General features: G+C 43.9%; 1 protein-coding gene across 2 annotated transcripts in view; it reads left to right on the top strand.

Moving 5' to 3' along the window:
* LOC115473043 (cytochrome P450 2D15-like) overlaps positions 1 to 21,427 on the top strand; it is a 106,000-nt gene that overhangs the window by 22,697 nt on the left and 61,876 nt on the right. The window contains exons 2-5 of one of the 2 annotated variants that reach the window (XM_030207659.1): positions 5,538 to 5,709; positions 8,821 to 8,973; positions 14,623 to 14,783; positions 17,669 to 17,842. In XM_030207659.1, coding sequence (XP_030063519.1) covers positions 5,538 to 5,709; positions 8,821 to 8,973; positions 14,623 to 14,783; positions 17,669 to 17,842 — 660 coding nt within the window. The remainder of the gene's footprint in view (positions 1 to 5,537; positions 5,710 to 8,820; positions 8,974 to 14,622; positions 14,784 to 17,668; positions 17,843 to 21,427) is intronic. The other variant, XM_030207668.1, reaches the window with a different exon arrangement.

Below are 21,427 nucleotides of genomic sequence, written 5' to 3'. Positions count from 1 at the left end.
ACATCAGTGCTGGCCAAAATAGTGGAAGCTATTATAAAGTGTCATGTAGTGACTGTTTCCTTGTCTGGGCTCACCTCGCCCTCTGGTGGCCAGAACTGGTGGCTGCTACGAACCGTCACCCATCCCAGATTTCAACCCAGTCCGGTCCGGATCTTCCAGACTGCCAGACTTGCTCTTCTTGTTTGTCCCTGAACAGCACCCATAGCTGCCTTCTGATTCCTGCAGCTGAGCTTCAGCTGTTGATGGGCTTTATTAATCACCTAGAAACTTCTGTGTTTGCCTTTGCATCGTCTAAGGTCCCTGGTATGTGGGTCTGCTCTGTGCACTTCTGCCTAGTCCAGTTTATTGTCTGAGATTCTTGCCTGATTCTAGTCTAGTCTTTGTGTAGTTTATCTTGTACTGTATTGCTTGTTTCCCAGTCTTGTTTCTTGTTTGTATTTCTCTGTCTAGTTCTTGGTTGTCTGTGTTTCTTGTTTAGTGGCTGCCTGGCAGCTTTCAGTTCTGTCTCTTACCTGTCTATGTTTCCTTTCTTAGTGGCTGCTTTGCAGCTTTCAATTCTTGACCCTTAAGCCTGTCCATTTCCTGCCTTGTGTAGTATTGTCTGTCTGTGAGTCCTAGCCCAGTTTCCTGCCTTGCTGCCCATGTATATTCCTTTCCCCTCTGACCCTTAGTCCTAACCCTGTTCAGCCTAGATGGTATTGTCATGTTTACAAAGGTGGAACCTAGGTTAGTGAGCCCTTGGGCCACTGCTGAGGGGCAGCAGCGGCAGGCAAAACCACTCCACACCAGAAGCAAGGCAGAACAAATGTACTGGCAAATCTAGGCAAGGTCTCTTAGGCGGGCAGCAAGAATAGTCCAGTAACAATCCGGGTCTAGGCGGGCATAAGGCAGAAGAAAAGTCCAATAACAATCCAGGTCTAGGCAGGCGGCAAGCAGAAGAATAGTCCAGTAGACAAGCAGAGTCAAAGCCAGAATCAGGAAATCAGACTAGGCAGAAGTGCAGCACAGCACCAACAAACCAGGGACCTTAGACGCAATGCAAAGGCAAAGCAGAAATGTTCCAAGTTGGCTGAAAAGCCCAGAAGTAGTTGGAACCCAGCTGCTGCAATCACCAGGCAGCTACGGGCTGTGCAAGCTCAAACAGCACAAGCAAACCTGGCAGCCTGGAAGATCCGGACCGGACTGGGCTGAAATCTGGAACGGGTGATGGTCCACAGCAGCCACTGGTTCTGGCCACCAGAGGGCGAGGTGAGCACAGACGTAAAGGTATCCAGTTCCTGCCCTGTCCGGTAAGTCCTGCCGGCTACCTGCACCCAGGGGCTCAACTCCTGGGGAAGGGCGGTCAAGTGCAGGTGAAGTCTAGCTGTCTCTGTCAGAGTTCTGCCTTGTCTCTGGTGTTGGGTGGTTTTGCCTGCCGCTGCCGCTCCTCGGCAGTGGCCCAAGGGCTCACAAATCTAGTTGCTGCTTTGAAAACGTGACATAAAGAATAAAATTACGGAACACATAGACAAACATGGTTTAATGGGACATAGTTAGCATGGGTTCAACCCAGGGAAGTCTTGCCTCACCAACTTGCTTCATTTCTTGAAGGTGTGAATAAACATGTGGATAAAGGTAAGCTGGTTGATGTATTGTATCTAGTTTTCAAAATGTTTTTGATAAAAGTTCCTCATGAGAGACTCCTGAGAAAATTAAAGAGTCATGGGATAGGAGGCAAGGTTCTGATGTGGATTAGGAATTGGTTATTGGACAGAAAACGGAGGGTAGGGTTAAATGGTAATTTCTCTCAATGGAGGAGGGCGAACAGTGGAGTGCCACAGGGATCAGTACTGGGACTGGTGCTATTTAACATATTTATAAATGTCATGGAAATCATAACAACGAGTGAGGTGATTAAATTTGGAGATAACACGAAACTGTTCAAGGTTGTTAAAACACGTGCGGACTGTGAAATATTGCAGGAAGACTGGGCATCCAAATGGCACATGAAATTTAATGTGGACAAATGCAAGTTGATGCACATTGGAAATAATAATCTGAATCATAGTTACTTGATACTAGGGCCCACCTTGGGGGTCAGCACCCAAGAAAAAGATTTAGGTGTCATTGTAGATAATATGCTGAAATCTTCTGTTCAGTGTGTAGCGACAGCCAAAGAAGCAAACAGGATGCTAATAATTATTAGGTTATCAATAGAAATCAAACAAAATAAAACATGGAAAAGAAAATAAGATGATACCTTTTTTATTGGACATAACTTAATATATTTCTTGATTAGCTTTCGAAGGTTGCCCTTCTTCCTCAGATCGGAAATAAGCAAATGTGCTAGCTGACAGTGTATATAAGTGAAAACATTCAAGCATTACTATGACAGTCTGACAGGGTGGGAGGAGGGGGTGGGTAGGAAGTATGCATGGGGACATCAAAGCATATCATTGATATTCTAACAGGATGGGTGTGGATAGGTGAGGGGAGGGTGAGCTGCAGGCCCCTCCTTCCGTCCGAGGTACAGGCCCCCCTCCCTTTCATCCTAGGTGAAGTCCCCCTTTTGTTTGGAGTACCAGACCCCCGTGCGTTTGCCTCAGAGTTTGTAGAGATACAGTGTGACAGAGAGTGTGTGTGTGGAACTGAGTTCCATGACCCCCTCCTTCCCTTGCTCACCTTCCATCTGAGGTGCAGACCCCGCCCCCTCCCTCCCTCTTCAGTCCGACTTGGACAGGGAACAGTGAAGTTAGCGATGGCGCCCTCCCTCCTTACCATTGTTGGTATTTCAGCGCGATGGCCAGCACAGCGTTAACTGAGGAGGGAAGGTTCAGCGCGTCAGTGCCGTCACCTTTGTTCCCTATTTGAATGCGAAGACCAGCTGGGCGGTAAATGTGGAGGGAGGCTGTTCAGCGCGTCACTGCCAGCACCGATGTTCCGTGTCTCGAGCCTTTTCTGTTTTTTTTTTGGTGGTCAACTATTTTCGCGAGGCAGTTGTGCGGGGGGAGGGGGGAGGATCAGCTGTGAGGTTTGTTCCAGTGACGTCAGCTGGGGCTTCGGAGCCCAGCAAAGAAAGTTACGGACACAGGCAGGCAGGTTCATAGAACGTTGGAGGAGAGAATTATTATATAGGATTATCTATTATATCTTTAATGCTGATGTTATAGTTTCTTGTAATTTGCTATGAGTAATCATTAGAATAGTGAGCTATAAAAGGGAATGGACTAGAGTGGCAAAGGTGCAAAACTCAGGTTGAGGGCAATAGTGTCATTAATTTCAATTTGTTTTTAATTTAATAGTCTTATATATCCAAATGATGCATTTGATGAGATTGGAAAGATTGGCAGTGGATAATAAATCAACCATTAAATATCTACTCTTTCAGCGCAGATGGTCTCCTTTTCGGATGACTCTTACTCCTGCTGGAAAAGGACTTTTGTTAAATATGTAATCATTGGTAATGTTATCTCTAGCGACAATGTTCTGTTACTGTGAAAGGTGGTGTTGAGGGGGGAGAGGGAGGGTAGGACGGGATAGGGAGTGGGGTCGGGGTTAGTATATAATTTTGCCAATCTTTATCTTTTGCATTGTGTATACTGTTACATTTAATAAGATGTGAAACACATAAAGGTATTCCACTCGATCAGTTCATTTAATCCCCATTATGTAGCTGTTCCCAATATTGCTCGCGAACAGCGGGACGGTGGCTACGATCGCCTCCAACCACCGAATCTCTGACTTGTTTATTTTATTAGGATTCATTTACCGCCTTTTTGAAAGAATTCACTCAAGGCAATGTACTGTAAGAATAAATCAAATATAAATGATAGACAATTACAGCAGTAAAAATATTCTAATAGCAATACAAAGTATGGCCCTGCGTGAAAGAAATACAGAGTCCTTATTGAAAAAATAATGGAACTGTGGGTGGCAGAGCAGGTGGGGGGAAGCGGGGTTGGTGGTTGGGAGGCGAGGATAGTGGAGGGCAGACTTATACGGTCTATGCCAGAGCCGGTGATGGGAGGTGGGACTGGTGGTTGGGAGGCGGGAAGTACTGCTGCGCAGACTTGTACGGTCTGTGCCCTGAATAAGGCAGGTACAAATCAAGGTAAGGTTTACACATATGTTTGTCTTGTTGGGCAGACTGGATGGACCGTGCAGGTCTTTTTCTGCCGTCATCTACTATGTTACTATGTATATCGCATATCATAATATACATGCCTACAATTCTGGTTGAGAGTTATTCCAAATTAATCATGACTTATTGGGTGGAGATATACAATATAAACACCTAGCTGTCAGGTGTTGGCGGATGTTTTTTTTCTTTGTTGTGTAATCCACAGTTGAATCAAGAGGGCTTGGTGGTCAAGTTCCCTATTGTGGAGAAGCTAGATGGACCATTGGTCTGACCCAGTATGTCTACTCTTATGTTCTTATGTACCCAGTTCACTGTCTGGACATTGGCATTGAATATCTGCGGTGCTTGGATAATTCCACCTCAGCTCCACCCCAGGCTGCCTCAGGACTACCCAGATAGTGCTGCAGTGGTCTGTCTGAATATTCAGTGGCACTATCTGGGCAGGAACCTTTCCTGCCTGGTTAAATTTATTTATTTATTAGGATTTATTTACTGCCTTATTGAAAGAATTCACTCAAGGCGGTGTTCAGTGAGAATAAATCAAACATGAGCAAAAGACGATTACAGCAGTAAAAATATTCAGATAACAATACTACTACTACTTATCATTTCTATAGCGCTACTAGACGTACGCAGTGCTGTACACTTGAACATGAAGAGACAGTCCCTGCTCGACAGAGCTTACAATCTAATTAAGACAGACAAACCAGAGCTAAGGGAATATTAAAGTGAGGATGATAAAATAAGGGTTCTGAATAAGTGAATAAGGGTTAGGAGTTAAAAGCAGCATCATAAAGGTGGGCTTTTAGCTTAGATTTGAAGACGGTCAGAGATGAAGCTTGACGTACCGGCTCAGGAAGTCTATTCCAGGCATATGGTGCAGCAAGATAATAGGCATAGTATACTATTTACAATGTCAACACAATACGTAATGAAACATTTTAATAGCGTAGAGTGTATGCAAAAATGGAACATATAGGGCCCTGCTTACTAAGCCGTGCTGTAGGTGCGCTAACCTTTTAGTGTGCGCTGATAGAGACCCCCATTATATTCCTAAAACGTTTGCGTGCCTACAGCACGGCTTAGTAAACAGGGCTCATAGATAGATAAGAGAGTTAGAGCAGTTAGAAAATAAGGGGACTAATTTAAAGAAAGTTGCACATAAATAATTTTGAAAATTGACTGTTTAGCTTTTTGATCTGTCCCCAGAGAATTAGTGTGGTAATTCTTGCTGTGAAGGGACAAAGCTCATTATTCTACATTTTCAGTTGTTGTGATTTTATTTTAAATGTTTTTAGAATATGATTTATCAGATTGTTATGTTTTGGGGATCCACCCAATACGATATGATTGAGGGAAAGGTGTGGAATAGAAATGCTTTAAATGAAATACATTTCTTTGATTCTGTCCTTTACAGCTGAGTAAAAAGTTTGGGAACATCTTCAGCTTTCAGATTTGTTGGAGAAACCTGGTCGTCCTGAATGGGTTTGAAGTAATAAAGGAAGCACTGATCAACAAATCAGAGGACATTGCTGACCGGCCACGCTTACCCCTCTATGAACACTTGGGGATTTGTGGCAAATCAGCAGGCAAGTACTTGCCAACTAATTGCCCACACCTAACCATAGAGCTCGGTTAAGTTATTTAGTACAGCTCTACAAGTTAAAAAGTAGTTGACCCAAGAGTAAATCTTTTGTTACTGTAAGCCACAATAAGGGCTTTAGCCAATCGGATGCTTGCTGATTTAACCCTCCTGTTTAAAGAGGTCTCATGCACAAGTAGCTAGTGATGCCAAGATTGTCAATCAAAAGGAATAATGGCTAGGGCTTCTTCATAGGAACAATGTGATTTGCTTTTTTGCATTTTGAAGGGGCACACAATGAGGCCACTAAGAATTTAAAATAAACTGGAGAAAATATTTCTTCATTCAACATGTAATTAAACCCTGGAATTCGTTGCCAGAGAATGTGGTAAAAGCAGTTAGCTTAGCAGGATTTTTAAAAGGTTTGGATAATTTCCTAAAAGAAAAGTCTGTAAGCCATTATTAAGATAGACTTGGGAAAATCCACTGCTTATTAAGCAGCATAACAACTGTTTTGCTGTTCTGGGATCTTGCCTGGTACTTGTGATCTGGATTGGCCACTGTTGGAAACTAGGCTTGGTGGGCCTTCGATCTGTCCCAGTATGGAAATGCTTATGTTCTTATGTTCATACGGCTTGGAAGGAGGAGCAGAATGGAGCTGAGCAGGTGGGGTAGTCAAGTTGGTGTCATTTTCATCACAGCAGAAGAGTGCATGAGGTACCCACTCAAAATAAACTTCTGGAAAAAAAGAAGCATATATTGATCTCTGTGCAGAACTGTAATTGAATATTAACAATTCAGAAAGGCTATACCATCTTTTCTATGATGCCAGGCTCCTTCTTTAGACATGGTCATGACCAAGGATTCCAGCTGAGAATTGTGATGGGTTTGTGCCACGGTGCTCCATGTTAATATCTGTATTTTGTTTTAACGTGGGATACACAGAAGTGAATGACTGTGTCATAAGACAAACTGTTGAGAGAGAATTCTAGGTCCCCTCCAACTTAGGCTACAAAGATGTTCATGGTATGAGGGGAAACATCTCAACAGATATATAGCCTTGGATCTTAAGTAATTCCTCTTCCCTGTGAAATGCAGTAGAGAAGATGAATTGTGAAAGCAAGCTGCCAAATTATCATAATTTTGTATAAAAAATTAAAAATGGAAAACTTTATACCTGTATTATACACCCATATGTATGAAAGCGAGTGCTCCTGAGTATCTGGCTTTTTCCTTGAACAAAAAAACTTATATTCACTGTATATAAGCGATTAATGACTGTGAGAGACTTATTTGAACACCTGAAAAGAAAATTAGCCCATGTGACTGTTATATGTTGTTATCTTGCAAGCAGCAACCTATGGCACTCATTTTTGAAGTATATGGACATCTCAGAAGGCCGAAATGGCCATCCATGTTCTTGAAACGTCCAAATCCTGACTTTACAAAGGCAGTATATCCAATAGCAAGAGGGAGTGTTCTGGGCATGTTTTGAGTGGGACTAGGGAGGGCCTTAAATCTGGACATCCGACAGCAATTACTGAAGTGCAAGAAACATCCAGGCTACAAAAGGGTGCTCTGATTGAGAAGCTTTCCACTGGAGGGATTAAAGCATGATGCCTCCTTAATCCCCAGTGGTTGCTGTCCCCTCCTTCTCCCCTGAAAATGAAACTGGAAGGGGGTGCCAGGCTGTGTAACAGCTTCAGGTATTATGAGCATTCTTCTGAGACCTGCTTCCTGTTTTGTTGAGTAGTCTAGTGCAGTGGCGTACCAAGGGGGGGGGGCGGTCCACCCTGGGTGCACGCCGCTGGGGGGTGCCGTGGTGCGCGCCTGCTGCGAGAGTTCACTAACTTCTCTCGTTCACTGCAGCTCCCTCTGCCCCAGAACAGGTTACTTCCTATTCCGGGGCAGAGGGAGCTGCAGCGAACGAGCAAAGTTAGTAAACTCGTAGCAGGCACGCGCTGCGGCAACCCCCCCCCCCCCCAGCGGCATGCACCTGGGGGGGAGCTTTTTCACGGGAGGGGTGTCTTTCACTGGGGAGGGGGGGGGGTCCTCGCTGCATCAGGGGGGGGGGGCGGGGCGCCGCCCCGGGTGTCTGCCCCCCTAGTAACGCCACTGGTCTAGTGGTTAGTGTAGTAGACTGTAAACCAAAGGACTTAGGTTCAAACCCCACTTGAGCTCTTTTTTTTTTGTTTGTTTGCTTTCCGGAAACAGAAAATTGCCTACTATACCTAAATATATAAGACACCTGAAAGCCTGAAGGCTATTAAAATGGTGTACATTCAGGTGTTTTTCTGTTGTTGGATGGCTCACAATTAAAAAAAAAAAAAAAGAGTTAAAATGGGATTTGAACTTGGGTCCCTTGGTTTACAGTCCACTGCTTGCCCTGGGATTTGCAGTATGGAGCGTTGCGACGATTTGGGTTTCTGCCAGGTACTTGCGACCTGGCTTGGCCACTGTTTGGAAAATAGGATACTGGGCTAGATGGACCATTGGTCTGACCCAGTATGGCTACTCTTATGTTCTTTTGTTACATGCACTAACCACTAGGCTACTCCTTTGCTCTGTGTAGACATCTGTGTGGCCGTTTTCTAAGAATGCTGCTATACAGACATCCATGTCCCTTGTTGTCACCCATTTATAATTTGGCCGTTTAAGTTTGTAAAATAGATATTCATGCTGGACATTTTCAGCGCATGGATGTCCATTTCACGTATTTTTGAACAGGCCGTATGCTGTTCTAAAATGCATGTGAGATGGACATCCGTTTCGGACATTCTGACTTGGACATCCTTTTGAAAATGCCCCTCCCCATGTCCTTGCCTAGAGAGGAGTTCGCAAGGCACAAAATTCACAAGTTAAAGTTTACAAAAGAGTCTATATCTAAAATACAGAGGGTCAGTAGCTTTCAGCCAGATGTAATAATGTGCATTACAGTATAACATTATTGCACACCTCGGTGTAATAAGGCCCTTGTGCATGTTATTACATGTGGCCATCTAAGAGGTTGCATATTGCTTCTAGGGTAGAGTACCTATTAAAGGTAAGAGCTACAAGTTCATCTCGAAACAGCTGAGCATGTGAAAGCCTCTCACTTTTTTGTGTTTGAATTATTCAGGGATGATTTTGGCTAGATATGGCCGTGCTTGGAAAGATCTGAGGAAATTCTCACTTTCTACCTTGCGAAACTTTGGAATGGGGAAAAAGTCCTTGGAAGAGAGAATAATTGAGGAAGCTGGTTTCCTGAGTTCTGCGTTTGAGTCTGAAGAAAGTAAGATTCATAGAGAAAAACTTATTGCACTCAAAAGATATTGAATAAGAAGCAATCCCTGGAGAAATTAGGAGGGTAGTGAAGGACTCAGTGCAAACGCCAAGGTCTGCCATGCCAAGAAATATGAGGCAGAGCACACAGAGAGTTTGTGTGAATTATGGAAAGGCCTCGGGATATTCTTTACAATGTTTCTGGAATCTAGATAGTGCCCTTCCCTGCTCTCATCTGCTTCTAGGCTGCAATTAGGGATTGACAATCTTCCCCAGGTGAGAAAAAGATGTTTTAATGTTTTCACTATTTACAGTAATTTTAATAATAAGGTAAAACTGCAGGGTACAGACAGAACAATAACAAGGACAATTCCCAGGATTGGGTGCTGGTCTATATTGTCCCTGATCAGGTTATATTACTTGCCTCTTAGCATGATACAATATATTTTGCTGCTATAGCTGCTGTATCTCCTACTTCCCCCAGGATTATACAGAGTTTTTTCCTGCTCATTCTGTTATGGGAAGGCTTTGATTTATTCTGTCAGCTTTTGGAAATGTGCATCTCTGATATCTGAAGCTAATGTTAAAAATAATTTTGGCCTTTCGAAATTCCTATCGCTAACAAAATGTATCTGGTTATAAAAAGGCAGTACTTTGAACATTGCAGAGGTGTGTCTTTAGTTATAGCCAGATAATGCAAAATATCAATGCTCTCCAGCTATACTTAATTGGATGTCGAGCTTCCAAAATTGCTTTGCTGAACTTATCCAGATAAGTTTATATGAATAACTTTAAACAGGTGTATTCAGTAGGTCAAACTGATCTAGTTAAATCCATTGAATATCCACAGATATCTAGAAGTGACATGCTAGGTAGTATGACACTAGTTATACTTTGCACCAGAGAGCATAGAAGAGTTCTGAAAGAAGGCAAGCACATGGGAATGCTGAGAGTTGTAGTCCTTGAGAATCATGAACTGACAGGAAGTGAATTCTCTGAGGCAGGCAGGCAATCTGGGAGATGTAATAAGAAACAGCAAGGGCTCAGAGCATAGGAGCCAACTTTTCAAAATTATTGGGGGTGCTAAGCCCAATGAAAATAACCCCTCCCTAGACACATACAAGGAATTTTCTCAATATTGAGGGTGCTCAAGCACCCACAGCACCCACAGAGTCGGCTCCAATGGCTCAGAGCATGAGGAATGGTAATTAAACACCCAGGGCCAATTAGACTGCCTGCTGCTGAAAGGAAGAAAAGCTCAGACTGTTTTCAAAGAAGACAATAGGAAGAGAAGGAAGAAGTAGAGCCCAGGAGAGACAAAGCTGTCAAGCCACAGGACAAGCTCAGGAGGTCACCACTGAATGAAAAATGTTGGCTTAGTTATTGACCCAGAAGTAGTTCTTTTATCTCTTATTTGTCCTATTTGTCTGTCCTAATTAGATTGTAAACTCTGTCGAGCAGAGACTGTCTCTTCATTTTCAAGTGTACAGCGCTGCGTACGTCTAGTAGCGCTATAGAAATGATAAGTAGTAAATGAAGAAGGAACCTGAAAGCTGTTAACAAAAGAACTGTCAGGGTTTTGGAGCAGTGATAAAAGAGTACTGTGTGAAAGGTTCTGCTTAAGAGCCAATGGGAAACATTCACCTGGTGTTTAAAGTGCCTGGGCACATAGTCTATGCTGGGGGAGCAGCCAGACTAGCTGGTAGAAGTAACTGCAATATCTTTAGAAATACACCCTGGTTGGGAGTATTACCAAAAAGCTGTGAAGGATTGTTATGGACTAGGGGCCTAGGGGAAAAATAAACTTCTGAAAATTCAACTTTAAAAATCTTTAAACATACAGCAGATCCTCATTTGATTAATAGCTTCCTTTCTCTAATATAAAATATGTAGAAAAGCCTAATAAATCACTGTCAGCAAAAGGATTTCTTGGGAAACCTGGAAGGGCATAATCGAACGGGGCACCTAAGTTTTCCTGAGGACGTCCTCGCAGGACGTCCCGGCGAAGGGGTGGGGAAACCTGTAATATCGAAACAAGATGGGCGGCCATCTTTCGTTTCGATAATACGGTCGGGGATGCCCAAATCTCAACATTTAGGTCGACCTTAGAGATGGTCGTCCTTAGAGATGGTCGTCCCTGGTTTTCGGCGATAATGGAAACCGAGGACGCCCATCTCAGAAACAACTAAATCCAAGCCATTTGGTCATGGGAGGAGCCAGCATTCATAGTGCACTGGTCCCCCTAACATGCCAGGACAGCAACCGGGCACCCTAGGGGGCACTGCAGTGGACTTCACAAATTGCTCCCAGGTGCATAGCTCCATTACCTTGTGTGCTGAGCCCCCCAACCCCCACCCCCAAAACCCACTCCCCACCAGTGGCGTAGCCAGAAAACCAATTTTGGGTGGGCCTGAGCCCAAAGTGGGTGGCACAAAAGTTTCTCTGCCTCGCCCTACCTTCACCTCAAAATATAAATACTTATGAGGATCCTCAAACTCTGTCAGCTGATGCCTTCCTCTGAAAGTGGCCAGAACTTCCCTTTACCAAGCTTGGCAGGCAGCAGCAACATCCCTAAGCGACCAAAGCTGGCACCCCTTGCATCCTTAGTTGTCAGTAACTCAAAGATGCTGTCGCCAACTGCAGAGCTTGGTAGAAGGGAGCTCTGACTGCCTTTGGAGGATGGATGCTTGGGGAGCCCCATCAGCTATAAAGCAAGGGTAAGGGCCAGTGTTAGACATGCTCTGGCCCAGGTAGGAAAATAAAGGAGGGCACTCTCTCCAATCCCCTCTCTTCCCTGCCTCCCTTCCGATTTCTGTACTTGCCATTACTATCACACTGACAGACCCTCACCAAAAACAGAACAAGGGATCACAAGTTAGAAATAAAAATATTTACACAAAAATTGAATTGAGAACCCCAAGAAGTTAAACTTAACATGTACTACAACCCTGAAGAAATAAAAACAAAAATGCATTTCTGAACACAATGCAAAGACATTTGCTATGCACTTTTCACAAAGCTAATATATTCCATTTAAACATTCAAAATAAAATGCTTTTTTCTACCTTTGATGTCTGGACATTTTATTTTTCCATTATGTTGCTTCTAATTTCCTGGCGTCTACTAATTCTCCTTCAAGTGACTGCTGTGCATTTGTCTTTTCTCCTCTCTACTGTCTATTCCCTCACTACATCTACCTCCGACATACTGATCATTCCTTTTTAGCTGCTTCCTCTTTTTTTTTTTATTTTCTGCCTCTCTGTCAACTCAAATTTTACTCTCTTTCTCGCCTTTCTCCTTCTTTTTACTTTACAGCTGCCTATCAGATCGTCATCTTCTTCTCTCACCCACTAGCTCTCCCATTACCCAACTCACTCCTTCTCCAGCCATTCCCTTTCATCTTTAATCTACTCCCCATTACTATATTTCTATCTTCTGTAATCACTATCCTCTCATCCATTTCCTTGCCACCCTCTTCCTCCGCCCTCTCCAGCATCTCCCACATGGTTCCACCATTCCCAGCATCTTCCTCCATCCACCCTTCTAGCTCCCTATCCCTTCTCTTCTCTCCACCCCTGTCCCTTCTCTCCTCCCCATGGTCCAGCATTTCTCCCTCTCTCTTTCCTCCCATTGTCTGGCATCTCTCCATCATTCTCATTTGCTCCTGGATCCAATATCTCCCTCTCTCCCCTCTCCTATGAATCTCCCCTGCCTCTCATCCAACCCCATGTCCTACATCTCCCCCTCTCTCCCATTGTCCACATCCTTCTTTCCCCTCCCTTGTACCCCAGATCCAATAGCTGTCTTCCCCCTCCTTCCCATGCAGCATTCTCTTCCTTCCTCCACCATGTCCAACATTTCTGTCTCTCTCCCACTGTCCACCATCTCTGTCTCCCCCTCCCTTGTGCCCCAGGTCCAATATGTCTTTCTCCTCCACCCATACAGCGTCTCTCCCTTCTTCCCATCCACTGTCATGCCCAACATTTCTCCCTCTCTTCTCCATGCACCATCTCTCCCTCCCCTCCAGCCCCATATACAAGATTTCTCCCTTTCTTGCCCCCCTCTACCCCTTTGTCTCTCTCTCTCTTCCTTCCCTCCACCCTCATGCACCATCTCTCCCTTCTCTTCACCTGTGTCCAACATTTCTCCCTGTGTTCTCCCTCCCCCTCCCCCATGCAACATTTCTCCTTCTCCATCCACCCCATATCTCTTGTCCCTATCCCCCTCTCCCTCCAGGCAGCATTTCTCCCTCTCCTCCCACTAAACAAGATTTCTCCCTCTGCTCCGCTGCCTGCCCGGTACCTTGGCAGAGTGAGCGCACCAAATGTAGCTATGCGCACCTCTCCCCAGGCTCCGCTTCGCCGCATGATCGTCGCTCCCTGCACTCTTCCTCTCGCCCGCCACACTGCACGCTGCGCAGGCATTCACACAGGCAGCCGCGCTCCCCCCCGCCGCGTCCATCCGGTCCTCTGATGCACTTCCTGTTAGGACCGGATAGACGCGGCAGGGGAGAGCACAGCCGCCTGCATGAATTGCAGCACCGCGCGACAGGCAAGAAGAAGAGTGCTGAGCGATGCAGCGAAGCGGAGCCTGGGGAGAAGCAGCGAGCGAAGGATGTGAATGGGCGCCTGGGCGGGCCTGGAGGGAAAGTGGGTGGGCCCAGGCCCACCCAGGCCCACCCGTGGCTACGCCCCTGCTCCCCACAACTGTTACAACACTACCATAGCCCTAAGGGGTGAAGGGGGGCACCTACATGTGGGTACAGTGGGTTTGTGGTGGGTTTTGAAGGGCTCACATTTACCACCTCAAGTGTAACAGGTGGGGGGGGGATGGGCCTGGGTCCGCCTGCCTGAAGTGCACTGCACCCACTAAAACTGCTCCAGGGACCTGCATACTGCTGTCAGGGAGCTGGGTATGACATTTGAGGCTGGCAAAAAATATTTTTGAAGGTTTTTTTTAGGGTGGGAGGGGGTTAGTGACCACTGGGGGAGTAAGGGGAGGTGATCTCTGATTCCCTCCAGTGGTCATCTGGTCAGTTAGGGCACCTTTTTGAGGCATGGTCGCAAGAAAAAATGGACCAAGCAAAGTCGCCCAAGTGCTCGTCAGGGACGCCCTTCTTTTTTCCATTATCGGCCGAGGATGCCCATGTGTTAAGCACGTCCCAGTACCGCCTTCGCTATGCTTCCGATACGCTCTTGTGAACTTTGGTCATCCCCGCGACGGAAAGCAGTTGAGGACTCCCAAAAATGGCTTTCGATTATGCTATTTGGGCGACCCTGGGAGAAGGACGCCCATCTTGTGATTTGTGTCGAAAGATGGGCGCCCTTCTCTTTCGAAAATAAGTTTTCTACTCATGTAGTGTCAGACATCAATGTCTCACTGTAAAAGCACCATGGGCTACAAGCTGCCTCTTAAAAGTTGGCTTTCCGGCCAAAGGGCTCTTTTTTAAATATTAGGGACTTTTTTCATTATAAAAGTGTACATGAAGGGTGCAGTAAAGCTTTTGCCATTCAGTGTGACAAGCAGACTCTCAGTTAGCTAACTTCAGCACATTCTGTAGCATTGGAATGGCCCAAAATGTTCTGCTTGTGTTCTCGGTACTTGCTCAACATATGTTAAACCTTAAGTCATTTTCTTGTAATTTGTTCTGTGTCCTCAGGTCGACCTTTTGATCCCCATTTCATCATAAACAATGCAGTTAGTAATGTGATTTGCTCTATCACATTTGGAGATCGCTTTGAGTATACTGATGAGAAATTCCAGAAACTGCTCCATTTGTTTGAAGAGAGCATGAAACTAGCAACAGGATTCTTACCACAGGTAGGCTGCTACAACTGCCAATGTAAAATTAGAATAAAGCAGAAGCTATTTGATTAGCCAATAGAAATAGTCATTAAACTGAGAATGTTACTGGATTGTCCAGTAACAAAAATATCATTCAATTGATCTAAAAAAGACATTTTATTGAATGATAGGACTAGCCATTTGATTGGCCAAGAAAAGAAAAAGCTGTTTGTTTTGTTTTGCCTGCCTCTTTCTTCCTGGGCCTAAATTCTCTATCAGCTGAAGAAGCCTTTCAAATATCAGAAACCATAGGACAGTGGTTCCCAAACCTGGTCCTGGAGGCACCCCAGCCAGTCAGGTTTTCAGGATACCCACAATGAATATTCATGAGAGAGATTTGCATGCCTTGCCTCCATTACATTCAAATCTATCTCATGAATATTCATTATGGGTAGCCTGAAAACCTGACTGATTGGGGTGCCTCCAGGACCAGGTTTGGGAACCAGTGCAATAAGGGGGTAAGTCTATAAGGGAATTCAGCATGTAGAACATTTTTAAAGTTCAAGCAGGCTCTCATAAAAACTGACCATACTGTCGGTATATGCATGTACAAAGTATACATATAGGCACCTTAGAGCTAATTTTTGACAGGGTGTTTAGAAACATTTCCCAAAATGTGCCTATCTTATGCCGATTTTAGAAAGGCCACCTTGTAAAAACACCAAACTGGGCTCACAAAAAGGCCAACGTGATCGTGCTTCGAGCTACACAGTTGCTGTGCATCAGGACTCTTTATTCAGCTCTGATCCCCAAAACATTTTGCTAGGTCATTGTGCACCTTGTATTGACCCATGTTTGGTTTGTATTTTATAAAGGCAACATAAGCACACTTATGAATTTACATAGGCCCCAAACACAATCTAGGCTTGTACATGTGTATTTTATAAAAGTAAGTGCAGTCTTTTAGTGCACCAAATTTTTACACGTTTACCCCCATGCAATTATACAAGAGCTATTTTCGGCATTTAAAATATGCTTTATGCTTGGAAAATGCTTTTTAAAATTAACCCATATTGTCCACTTTTACGTTATATTAGCATGGGTGTTCAGAATGGTAGGCCAAAATGTAAATGGATATTCATAGACACAATCACCACTTTTATACACATATTCAATGGTGCTGGTTAAACAGATAGCACATCCAGAAACAGCCCTGGCCAGATTCAAGAGCCTTTTCTCAGTCCTCATCCTTTTTGGTTTATCTACTGCTTTTGACACTGTTGATCTCCACCTACTCCTTGATACACTGTCCTAACATGGATTTCAGGGCTCTGTTCTATCTTGGTTTTCTTTTGCTCTATCCACTTTTAGCATGTGCTGTGGTGGATACTCTTCCACTGCTATCCCATTTGCTGTTAGGGCTCTGTCTTGGGGCCTCTTCTTTTCTCTCCCTATACTTATTCCCCTGGTGTTCTGATTTCCTCCCATGGTTTTCAGTATCATGTTGACGCTGTTGACTCCCAGATCTACCTCTTCGTACCAGAAATTTCACCAGGAACCCAGGCCCAAGTCTCAGCCTGCTTGACATTGCTGCCTGAATGCCACCCCTTCTGAAACTGAACTTGTCCCAGACTCAGTTTCTTATCTTACCCCTTAAAGACCCTGTTCCTCTTCCCCCATTATTTCTGTGGATAACACTATCATCCTCCTTGTCTCCTCAGCATATAACCATGGGGTCATCTTTGACTCCTCTCTCTTTCTTATTCTGCATGTATTCAACAAACTGCTAAAACCTGTTGTTTCTTTCTCTATAACATCATGAAAATGTGTCTCTTCCTTTCTGAGCACACTACCAAAACCCTTATCCACATTCCTATCACCTCTCGCTTAAGTTTAACTTGGTCCTCACAGGTCTCCCAGTAAACCATCTCTCTCCCCTTCAATCTGTTCAAACTTCTGCTGTACAACTTATCTTCCACCAGTGTCACCACACTCACATAACTCCTCTCTGTGAGTCTCTTCATTGGCTCCATATCCGTTTCTGTATACAGTTCAAATCCTCTTCCTGACTTACAAGTGCATTCATTCTGCATCTCCTCAGCATCTCTCCTCTCATATCTCTCCCTTCATCCTTCCCTGGGAACTCCATTCATCAGATAAATTACTCTATCTGTACCCTTCTGCTCCACCTCTAACTCCAGACTCTATTCCTTCCATCTTGCTGCTCCATATGCCTAGATTTCCTGAGCTGATACATCATATTCTGTTTCTGGCCTTCTTCAAATTCAGGCTGAAAGCCCACCTCTTTGAGATTGCTTTTAACTCTTAAACTCCTAGCCATATTATTTTAATCTTCTAATAACAAATGAAACTCCCTAATCTCTTATTTGTCCTGTTTGCCTGTCTTGAATAGGTTGTAAGGGCTGTTGAGCAGGAACTCTCTCTTACTTGTTTGTATACACAATGATAAGAAGTAGCAGTAGATAAGAACCCATGCTAGTGATTACATTTAAATGCTGGTCTTCCAGTTGAATATCAAGCCCAGGCTATTTACTGTCATTTAATCTGACTAGTACTAATGGAGGGTAATATCCAGCCCATGGTGGTGGGCAGTCAGTAAGCTGCTTCCAGCCACGGACTAACCTAACCTCTGCTATTCAATGCTGGGGCATTCTTGGTCCTGGCATGTGTGCTGACCTGGAAGTTAACGTTTTGCTGTTCTAGCTTTATGCACTTGCTTAGCCAGTTGGCAGACTGAATATTGCCTCTAACCAATTAAGTGCTGGCTCTGCCCAACTCTGCCTCCAGATCCCCCCCCCCCCCCTTACGTAGTGGTTTAGGGAATAGCCCATTAGTGGAGATATTCAATGGCTTAACTCATACCTGTTCTGTTTTGTTTTGGGGTTTTTTTTGTGTCCTAGATGCTAAATGCAGTGCCCTCCATGATGTACCTACCTGGACCACATCAGAAAATATTACAAATCCCCAAACAAATTATAAGAATCCTGAAGGAGATTGTTGATGAGCATAAGAAGATCTGGGATCCTGCCAACAAAAAGGACTTCATTGATGCTTTCCTGGGGGAAATTGAGAAGGTAAAGGACTGATATCATCTTCTGTGGACAGGAAAGGGTTTGATCACATTCTCTCATGCAAGAGGGCCATTTATTGTTCCAACACATTGCCATTGCGCCCAGAATATCTAGACCCATAGTAGCTTGTGGATGGTTTCAAGGCCTGGACATTTTCAACCAGCATCTCATATTTTCTGAGAATGACTGGGTCATTATATGTAATGTATTTGGCAGGGAGGTTTAGCTGAAAAGATTCAGCTATAGTAAATTAGTTATAATTGTAACCCCCTTGTTCAAGGTGACCTAGGTGGCTGCCTAGTCACTGCCCAGAAGATGGCTGAAAAGGCACACAAGTTATTTATTTGTTATGGGACCAGGGCTGGGACCAATTTTGAGGCTGGCAGGCCAAGCAAACAAAGCACCAGACTTGTTCTCTTATGAAATAATATAATCCACACTAGAAGATAATTGGAACAAAAACTACTTTACTGTAGCTCCAGTTGATGAAGTTCAGGAATAATGAAGAAACACAGCAGCCAACTTATATACAACTCCTCGCACTCATTGTAAGTTGTTAAGGTCTTATTACAATTCCTTGATGTTTCCAATATAACGAGCTGCTGAAGCTTAAATGACAGTTATTGATGGTACTTACCTTCCTTGTTGCCCTTAGAAAAAATGTCCCCTCAGGAGTGGTTAGGGGATGCCTGGCTGTAATGGCCAGCTCATTTGAATTCTCCTTTCTCCTCCACCTTGGACTTCACGGAGTGAAAAGGGTCCCCACAGCCTCTACGGTTCTGATGCTTGCCCCGAACATTCATGAATCCATGCATAAGCAAGAGCTTTTGGTGCCCCACCATTAAGGTATCAGCAAGCTGATTCTTTCCCTCAGAAGGTGCGCTGCAAGCACAGGCAAAAATTGGAAACTCCCCCTAAGTAGGAATGGTCATTGGTGAGAGATGACCCAAAGACAAAAGTTTTGTAGTCAAGATCAGGGTTTAAATCTCTTCGGAGGTGTACAATCCTGCCACAAGTGACAGCCCTCTCTGAGATTCAACTCCTCCTTGCATCTAGCCTCCTACTAGAAATTTCCCCAAATTTCTAGTAAGCTCTGGTGCCACACTGTGTCTAAGAACTGAGCAAAAAAAAAAAAAAAAAATAGTTGCAGGAAGCACACAGCAGTGTTGCCAGATGGTGAAAAATTTTCCAGCCCCAAAGTAGCCCCAATAATAGCCCAATATTAATGTTATTAGTAAGGTCAATATGAATATTAATATTGTGATTATCATAATTATCATAAGCATAATCAGCACCAGCATCATAATCAGCCTCAGCATAATGATAATTAACATAATCAGCAGAATCATCCATCCACCCACCCAGCAGCAACAGCAAGGCGTGTCTTTTTTTTACAGGCTGAGACTGTGCTGCAATTCCCCTTTTCCCTTCCTTCCTCCATGTATGTCCCCCTTAGACATCTTTTTGCCCCCCAGGAGCCAGCACCAGACATCTAATAGTTTTAAGGCTAGATTTTGTTTGCTGAACTCATGCTGACTCATTTCCCCTCCACCAGATTTGTTCCTCCTTGATTTTAAACAAGAAGCTAATGCCATTCAGCTCCAGCTCTTCTACTGCTGCTTTCCTGTAGCCATCATTATTCCCAGAATGTATCTATATACAATATTAAATATCTCTCTTATACATAGTAGCAATAAACAATATTTAAATGCATTTTTATAATATACCACTGCATTCCACAAAAGAAAAGGAGCAAGTTCCCACAAACCATCTTTCTCTTTTGAAAAAGATCATACATGCTCCCAGATTTCAACCTAAATTAGGTTTAATGTGGGTTATAAATGTCATAAATAAGTAAATAAATAAATAGATAGATAGAAACTCTGAATGTTGAGCACCTGATTCTCATAACATGATGTCTGTTTTAGTGGTCCTTTACCGGGAGAAAAAAAATCTCTTCATGAATACAATGCATGCTAGGGTGTCTCTATAACCAGCCCCTCCAAATGACACACTGATTACGATTTATAACAAATTACTACTCTACCTATGAAAAGTTATTTTGTTATTATACTTCCTCTGTGTACATCCATATGCTGCACAAGCAGGCATGTTTGAAAATACAAATGAGATTAAATAAAAATGCTACCAACAATAACGCATGATAACGTGGATGCAGCAGCTCATAGGTTTATTTGCTTTGGTATGAGTGTACTTGGATGATGGCTGAGTAGGGGAGGGGAAAGAGATCAACAAAATTGGCCTCAACATTTTTGACCTCATTCCGTTTCCTATTTTCATCCAACCTCCTTGCTCCAGGCAGCTCTGGGTGCCCTCCTTCCCAGTCCCCGAACATACCTCAGTACTTCCTGGTAATCTAGTGGGACAGGAAAGATCCCCACTCTTTCCTGCCTGCGCCGCTGAACTGCTTGCTCCCGCTTTTTCTTTAAATGGATGCGGAGACTTCAAGCGGTGGCCTCAAGAGACTTCCACGGAACTCTTGCGAGACCACTGATTTGAGGACAGTCTCTCCACCCAGGGCCGTGCCAAGGGTCTCTGGTGCCCCCCTGCAGACTATCAGTTGGTGCCCCCCCCCCCCCCCCCGTCTCGCTTCTTCATTAGATGTTTCTCCATTGCTACCTGTCTTTCCTTTAGACTGAAAACTACAGGCCCAGCCAGACCTGACAAAAGGGTCTACCACACCCTTCAATGTCAAGCATATACTAGAAAACTGTAAATTAGCTTACACAGGAAAGCAGTTTAAAAAAATTAACACAATTCCTGCTGTTTCTTAACACTGCTCTCCAGAGAAAGCACTGCCTTTATAAAGAGGCTTTTCAGTGGGACTTAGCCTATTAAAAACTATTAGCATAATTAGGAATGGCCAGCCCTTGTAACTGCAGAGACCTAAGCTTTGATTATGCATGTTCCTGTCTTTGTTACAGTGTGTGTGTGGGGGTCTCTTCATCTCATTTTACACAGTCTGACCTCCCTGGCTCACTGGGAGCCCAGTCTCTTGGAGACTGCTATACATTGCAAAATAGATAGCAGATGTAAATTCTCAAAGTGGACATATTCCAAACACTAAAATGGAAATAAAACGATTTTTTTTCTACCTTTGTTGGCTGGTGACTTTCTTTTTCTATGCTGGCCCAGTATCTGATTCTGTTGCTGGTATCTGTCCTCTTAACTCTGTTTCCAGGGCTTCCTTTCCACTGTATGTATCCCTCATTGATAAGTCTCTGACTCTAAAGTTTAGCAATTTCATTAAAGCAAAATGTATTTTCAAATATCACAAACTCTCCCTATCCAAGCAGAATGTTTTATATAAAAACAAACACACAAAAAAAGCAATCAGATTTTTACTTACCAGCTATTCTACAATATACGTCAGCTAAACTTCCTCTTTGAACCTCAGCCAATTAAATGGATTTTAGCTGTAGCTATGATAATTATGTACACATCATTGCAGTCATGCCCTCCTCTCAGTGTACATGCTCAAAAAACAAAAACTTTGAACCACTTACAGATAACAATTACACTATTTATATTTTATTTCTCCCCAGTCTCACTTGCACACCTGCCTCC

The sequence above is a fragment of the Microcaecilia unicolor genome, chromosome 1 (genome assembly GCF_901765095.1).
Source record: "Microcaecilia unicolor chromosome 1, aMicUni1.1, whole genome shotgun sequence".
NCBI lineage: Eukaryota > Metazoa > Chordata > Amphibia > Gymnophiona > Siphonopidae > Microcaecilia > Microcaecilia unicolor.
Note: the sequence above shows the minus strand (reverse complement) of the source record. Positions and strands in the feature narration are given on the sequence as shown.